This window comes from Emydura macquarii, unplaced genomic scaffold, assembly GCF_026122565.2.
Source record: "Emydura macquarii macquarii isolate MOO-44397 ecotype Brisbane River unplaced genomic scaffold, CSIRO-AGI_Emac_v2 contig_1045, whole genome shotgun sequence".
NCBI lineage: Eukaryota > Metazoa > Chordata > Testudines > Chelidae > Emydura > Emydura macquarii.
In genome coordinates, this window is record NW_027131182.1 from 11,028,785 (window position 1) to 11,036,249 (window position 7,465).

At 44.7% G+C, this 7,465-nt stretch overlaps 1 protein-coding gene across 1 annotated transcript; it reads left to right on the forward strand.

The window, feature by feature from the left end:
* Nucleotides 1-2,205: 2,205 nt before the first annotated feature.
* PMAIP1 (phorbol-12-myristate-13-acetate-induced protein 1) lies at nucleotides 2,206-6,285 on the forward strand. The gene is made up of 2 exons (XM_067545661.1): nucleotides 2,206-2,414; nucleotides 3,610-6,285. Exons 1-2 carry the CDS (start codon nucleotides 2,360-2,362, stop codon nucleotides 3,720-3,722), a joined length of 168 nt encoding a protein of 55 aa, XP_067401762.1. The 5' UTR covers nucleotides 2,206-2,359; the 3' UTR covers nucleotides 3,723-6,285.
* Nucleotides 6,286-7,465: the final 1,180 nt, after the last annotated feature.

Here is a 7,465-nt window from a genome sequence, read left to right on the forward strand (position 1 = left end):
TGACTCACGCACAGTGCTGTCTTAAAATCATATGAGAGGGAAAGGGTCATAATGGTGACTTTATAGTTTCAGATCTGATTCCTCACAGAACATTCACTAATTCTGTAGAGTTCAAAACATCAGGATGATTAAGAAAGAAAAACCACTGTATCATCTTCTCCAGTTTACAGCTATCCCAAACGGTTCACATAGATTGTGGTTATGACTAAGCAATACAAAATCTAGCACATCTCAAATGTGAGCTGCACATTTCTTCTGACCCAGTCTGTGGTATTACAGTGGTCTACAAAAGTTTTGGAGGATCCAGAAGTTGTAAAGACTGTCTAATCAAGTCCAGTGTGTGCAGTGTCCTGCCTCCTCTATGTCTTTTTGGCCCCGCTGGCTTCATAGCTCCTTGTGTCTGTACACGCAGCCCTGATGAAGTCAATGGGGAATCTGTGCAAGTGTACTTTTCCAACCAGCTGGGTCCAGCAGCAGGATTGGGGTCTTAGATTGTAAGGTATTTGGGGCAGAGCCTGTCTTATATGCCAGTGAGTTGCACAATACCAAGCTCATTGTCAGCTTTAATAATAAGTAAATAATAATGTGGTGTTCCTGGATCATCGATCATCTGACTGTCGGTCCTGCTGGAATAGGATACATATGCAAACATGGTCTCTTAAGTACCCCTCATTACTCCCTCTGCTCTAACCCTGTATTGGCAGGACAGGTGTAGGGAAACTAAGCAATCTAGACTATGTATGCTCATCCTAGCACATAATATCACTCAACATAAGATTGCAGTTGGTGCTAAACATGTTTTAATTCATAACATTCATCCAGTTATTAAGACAGAGCACACACAGAAAGTTTGAAAAGAAAAGCCATTCTGTGAAATCAATCCCTGGTGAAGGCTATCGTGTTTCACCAGGAATGAATTTGGCCCATAGTTTCTAATCAACATAATAATAATATTTTTGAAACCCCGCTATCCCTCCAACACTTGCTAAGTACCAAACTCACCAACCCCTGCAGCTCTCTGTCCCCCAAACCTGGGAGAAGAGCTGAATCTTACACCATGCCCAAAGGCTCAGATACTCAAAGAAATCAATGGGAATGAGGCCCCCCCACATATTTTGGAGGATCTGGTCCTAAACCACTGTTCCCTTGGGAGTCTGTTCAACCAGCAGGGAAAAAAGGTTCTATAGTTGGGGGGAGATAAAAGTGGGGCGAGCTGCTATAATGCTGCAGCACAATCTGAGTTGGGGAGTAGCCCACAAAGGCTTTATGGGTTACAGGAGTAATACAGAACATTAATCCTCTCAAGGACTAAACATCCTGTGTAAAGAGCTGCTGATCTCAGGCCAGCACAGGTATCCACATAAAAAACCCACCACACTTAGCCCTAATACCCCCATTAGCAGCTTTCTCAGAGACCCCCTCAAACAGAATGAGCATCGAGACCTGTAGCCTTGCCCCCTGAGGGAGGTACTTCTCGTTTAACTGAGGGTTGAAGCAGGCTGGTGAGGGGAAAGCAGCCAGTATCCCTGCCGATGAGGTAGACAAAGAACCTCCTTCTACAGGGCTGCTACTCAAGCCCTCTTGACTGGCGCTAAATTCACTGAAAAATGAAAAACCAAACAAATGCAACGTGCTTTTTTCTCTCTCTTTCCTTTGCGGGTTTTGGGTCGTGTCTCTGCAATGTTCTCCTCACAGCGCTATGTCACAGACCAGCCACGGCCATACGCAACATTTTGTAACGCGTCTATTGGTACCGACTCCGCTCGCTGTAGGCTTGGACAGCACCTCGCCCATGCCATAGGTTCTCTGGCCCTGAAAGAGCTAGTGCTGCAGGGGGCGTGGGTGAGGGGTGCCTGATGTGCCACATGCTTGGGTGACTGAAACCTAGATACACACGGCTGGGGGAGGGGAGGGAGCCTGGCCCGGCTGGGGTGGGGGGAAGGGAGCCTAGCCCGGCCTGCCGCCGCCTAGGGCAAGTCCGGACACGCCCGACCCGGCGGCCGGCCCAGGGCGACAGGTGCCGCGCGCCCGGGCGCTGCTCTAACTTGCGGCGGCGGGGAGCGAGGCATCCCCGCCGCTGATTGGCTGACGGTCATGGGGGGGCGGGGCGGAGGGATTCCCTTTTGCTTTCCCTACCTCATCGCCGGCTGGTGGAAACCCCCGCCCCGCAGCTCCCTTTATCGCGCCGGGCGGACCGGACACAGCCCCAGTGCGGCAGGAGAAGGGCGAGAGGCGCGCGTCGCTCTCGGCATCGGCATCGGCACCGTCCCTGCTCCTGCGTCCTGACCCTGTCCCCGGAGAAGGGAGCGGAGCGGATCTTGCTCGGCTACGGTCTGGGAGCGGCGGCGAGCTCGGCGAAATGATGCCGGGAAAGAGCCAGCGCAAGGCTGCCCAGCAGCCCCCTGCTCCTGCAGGTACCGGCCTGTCTTGTCCCGCAGGGACCGGGGACCCGGGGTCCGATCCTGCTGGGAGCTGGATGATCGCTGGGACGGGTGGTGGGGGGCGATCGTCGGTTTCGCCGCCTTCTGTTCTCGGGCTGCCTGGGGGGCCAGGGAGCCTGCCAGCGCGCAGAGAGCGGTTTTGCTTTCGCTTCTTGCCGGGGCACGATAGGTTTCCGTTTTACGTTTCTCCGCATTTCCCCCGGGCCTGGCAGAAAGACTAACCCCCCGCCAGCCAGCCCTCTCTCCTTGGTTTTGTTTTGACTTCTTGTGCCCCGGGCCCGGAGCGACGGTGTCAGCAAGAAGGAAAGCCAGAATAGCGTCCCACCCTGGCTACGAGCGGCTGGTCTATTCTGCGTGAAGCCGACAGTAAGAAGGGGTTGCGTGTGGTTTAGATCTTTGCCCGCTGAGCTCTGAACCAGTCTAAAATATGGTGCAGCGGTTAGTTATCACCAGAGCCAGGTCCAAAGCACCACATTCGGACCCCGGTTTCAACCATCACCATTTGGCTCCAAGGATGTGGTGTCTAAGTTCCCACCCCCTCAAAAACTAAGGTCGTTGGACTGGGGGGTTTAAGGGATTCAATTTAGGATCACTTCTAATAACCGCTCCGTACATACCGACTGAGAGCTCGAGTCTGGTCTTAACCGCTGTTTAATTTCATCGCCTCCAGTGAGGTCATTGGATTCACTCAGAGAACACAGTCTGTGTTTTCTGAAACCCCCGGGGAGGGTTGTTTGACAATACAATCTAGTGAGATCAAAAGAGTCACTCTTGGTGATTTGTCCTTTGATCAGTGTGAACTTAGAAAAAAAGTTTAGAAAAGAAATATTACTGTCATGCAATTACTGTCATGTTAGGTCAACATTTCATATGCAAACTGTGGGGATGTGAACATTTTGCTACTTCCCCACTGCAAACAAGCAGCTAGAACTAGTTAAAAGTGGATTTTTAAAATGTTTCTGGGTTTCTTTTGTTAAAATTTGAAATGATATCAACATTTAAATTTCTCTTACCACCACCCTATATACCTTTAAAAATCTCTTCACCTCTTAGGGTAAAATATTTATTTAATGTATGGACATGCTTGGTTATATAAAAGCTATTCACTATAGACAAGAAAGTGTATGGAATTCACAAAGCTGATGACTGGTTTCTTTGTGTTTTACAGAGCAGGAAGCTATTACCCAGTGCTCTTTGCACCTACGCAAAGTCGGAGACAAATGCAACCTGCGGCAGAAGTTCCTTAATGTGATTACAAAACTGTTCTGCCCAGGCACGTGAAAACTTTTTGGGAGATGTCAAATGGAAAAGGAAGAAAGAAAACAAAGTTTTTGGAAGATTCGGTCTTTACAAGCTTGTAATAAGTGACTTGAATGAGATAAGAAGATGGAATGAGTTGTGTGCATTACTTATTGTTGGCTGTTCCCACTGAAAGAAGGCTGTTGAAATATGATTTCTCTGCAGAACTCCACGGATGTAATGGCTGGTGGATGGCAATATGGGGGGGAATTACAAGTTACCATTCCAAAGATTGACCAGTGGATTGACTTGGAAGAGCAAGGAACGTGGGGTGCTCATCTGATAATGGTTTCAATGTTCTGATTCATGAGTTGCCTGTAGTTCTATGCCACTATGAGCAACAGGCAGAAGATTCCAGTTACCTCCAAACATTGGCTTGGAATGTACAATGAAAACCAGTTTCTATGTTCTTGATTGTTTTTGTTTTCTAAAATGTAGACTCTATTGTCCAGCTATGGAACATTACCCATGCATGAATTACATAGCAAAATAAGTTTTTGATGGGTGTGAGAGTTTGGGGGAGGATTCCTTCACAGCAGCAGGAGGAATATTCAAGCAGAATAAGCTACTGTTGTGTTTTAATTTTATTAGTAGGTATGGTAATAAAATTACTCTCAAATCAAAGAGAACATTAAGCTAAAATGGAGTTAGTTTTCTGGAAAAAAACATGAATTATTTTTCAAAGAAAGCCACTGCTTAGATTAAGAAATATGTCAATAAAATTGAATGTTACAGGTGTTACAGGAAAGTAATGTATTGCTTCTAAATGAAAGCTGAGACTGACCAGAAATAAAGGATAAGAAAAAACTCAGCTGTCATTTGTATCAACCACATTTTTGTTTGTAATTGTGAATGAAGATGCTGTCATTTTGCTTAATGAATGGTGATAAGTTAGTGAGATGCTTGCTGTGTTCTTATTGAAAAGCTACATGAGGCCTGGCTTGGAGAAGAGACTTGTTCTGCACTTCAGTCCATTTAAAAGCCTTGAGTCAAACTCAAGAGACAGTGCAACTACCCTGTCTAAGTCAAATTAATCAGTATCTTAAATGATGGGCTAAATTATACATAGGGTGTAAACTAGTAGGAAAATGGATGTAAGTGCCAAAATAATATTACTTGCCTGGATTTGGTATTCAGAGGGTGTGCAAAACAAGTGTTGGTTTCAGGCTGAAGGAAAATGTGGCAAGAAAATAAACTTGAATTCACACTCGCTTGCTTCTACTACACTTTACTTTTGTTTTGCATGTAAATTACACCCGTCTTATATACCTTCTGAATGCCAAATCAGTGCAAGTGATACTGTCACTGCTTGCATCCATTTGAGGCTCCCTTGCCCTTCATGTGCAATTAATTCCATGCTAAGTCACTAATAACTTGGAGCCTATGATCTTTTATGAATCTCTTTTCTTTTGTTTGTTTTTTTCATTGTAAAGCTCTTTTCAATACCCAGGTACCCAGCAATCTGATTTGCTTACACTGATTTTGGTATTATCTCAGAGTCTGGTTTTTTTGTTTGTTTTTATGTATAAAGGGCTCAGTCCAGCTCCCCACAAAGGAAGTTTTGCATTGGTTTGAATGAGAGCAAGAGCAGGCATAAACATAGCAAGGTTTCCTCTTCCTATGAGCCATCAGATATTGTGTTCTCAGCGAGAATGTAGCATGTCAGGAGTGTACTGTCTTATTCACAGTGCCACAAATGAATGTAACAAACGTGAACTTGTCTCCCTAAAGGTACAGAGTCATATCTTATCCAGAAGCACCTTTTCATGTATTAAAAGGTGAATGTCATTTTCATTTCTGTTATGGCAAGTTTTAGCTCCCAGAATAACTGCATGAGATTAAGCAAAACTGTTTATTCAGGGTTTGAGCCATCAGCCACTGAACTGAATGGAAAGACGCTCAGTGGTTTCCATGTAGTTGGACCAGTCTTAGGTAAAACTCCAGGTAGGGCAATAATAGTTATGTCTGATTAAGAATCTCAGGGAAATGTAGTATTAAGGAACTGTGTTGTTCCTAAAATACATTCAAGTTAAGGTGTGTTCAGCTCAATACACGCAGCCTTACAGTTAAACAGGATGTAAGCCAGGGTTTCAAATGGCCCCTGTCAGTAGTTTCAGGCTGTAAACAGAAATAATAGCCTAAAGCTGTGGGAATGAACTGTGTAAATGTCACAGGGACATTTCAGCTAGAAGTGTAGCACTTTGCTGTATAGCTTTCTAATGGCACTGTTTATTTTTCATGGAATGTTTTAATGTTGTTAAATTCCATAGTGTGTTGATTTGGTGATTGTTTAATGTTATGTCAATTGAACTGTTTACATTGCATTCAGAAGAAGAATTAGTTCAAAGGACTAATATTTATATACACGCTACAGTCTGCTTATGTGTTCCATGGGGACAGATTCCTTGCATTACTTTTCAAAATGATGTGCCACATGATTGTATCAATATGAGATTTGTTTTTCTTTTTGGGGAAGGGACAGATGTTTTGTTCTATGTTGCAAAGTGTGTCTGTTGTCATGTTAAGATAATAAACATGATGTGTTTACGAGCAAATTATCCTTTGTTGTTGTAAAATCTGTTTCCTGAGGATTCTGAATGAATGGTCATATACCAATTCCTTCTGAATTATTGGGAGCTTCAGGTCACGCCCTAGGTCATTAAACTTACAGTAATATATTGGATTTTATTTATGATCCCTTGGATATGAGTTATAATTAAGGTCACCAGAATTCAAAATGAGAAAGCAGGACACCTATTTTAATATTGGCTTGTGAATATTTGCACTACTACTCTTTTCTGGGTGGATGCAGAATTGCTCAGTTGTGTGTCAGAAGCCCTATACTACTAACAGTTAGCTGCTCCTTTAGTTCACGTGGTAGGGTTTGTTCATTAGGAGCAAGAGGCTCTATTTATTTAGCATCTAGTAATCTATCTAGGTATCAAAGTACTATCAGAATGATATAGAACATAATCATCCCACAACTACCACCATGAAGTTCCTGGTGGCATGATGGGCAGGCTAATGACAACAGTGAAGTCTAAGAGTCATAGTTCTGTCACAAATTGTCTTGGGTGCAGAGGGGAATGAATGTAGTAGGGGTTTGATGAGTGGGAAAAGGTCTGGTTTGGGCTTTTCCAAACAGCATGAAAGGTTTTAGATGCTAGTTAGGGGTAAAGGTGGGGGTGTCAAATGAATGGTGCTTGTCATGGGGGGGTGCAGCTATATCCTAGCAAAAGGGTGCTACAAAGTTACTCCCCCTTATTTTCCCATAAGCCCTGAGTCCAGGTGTGTGTCTGTACAGAGGAGGACCTGGGTAATCCATTTGTTTTCCATTTAAATCTAAAGACTTCTGATGACCAAGGCCCTGGCAAACACCTCTCCAGATTTGGAAGCTGTGGTGGCAACTGGACCATTGCCTGTGTGCGTCCAAGGAAAGGATGGACTAAAAGATTCTCCCCCGCCATCCCTCCCCAGCTGCCAGTTTTGGGGGCTAGGGTCTTGAGGTAGGAGTGAGTCATCATCGCACCCCAATGAGAAACCAGCCGAGGCTTTGGTTAACTCAGCCTCAGAAAGCAGCAACACCCCCTCCAGGATAGGCAGGTGAGACACTCCCTACCTTCAGCCTAACTCCAAAAGCTAGTGTCAGGGTAGCACTGTGGCTAGTTACATATTCTTACAGGAGGCAATTTACAACACTAGGCAAAAGCCTCTTTTTTGAGGTC

What these genes read in the sequence shown, in the direction of transcription:
- PMAIP1 (XM_067545661.1), top strand. Translation starts at nt 2,360, where the DNA reads ATGATGCCGGGAAAGAGCCAGCGCAAGGCTGCCCAGCAGCCCCCTGCT. An exon ending in GCAGCCCCCTGCTCCTGCAG is followed by an intron (nt 2,415 to 3,609) that starts GTACCGGCCTGT and finishes TGTGTTTTACAG; the next exon opens with AGCAGGAAGCTATTACCCAG.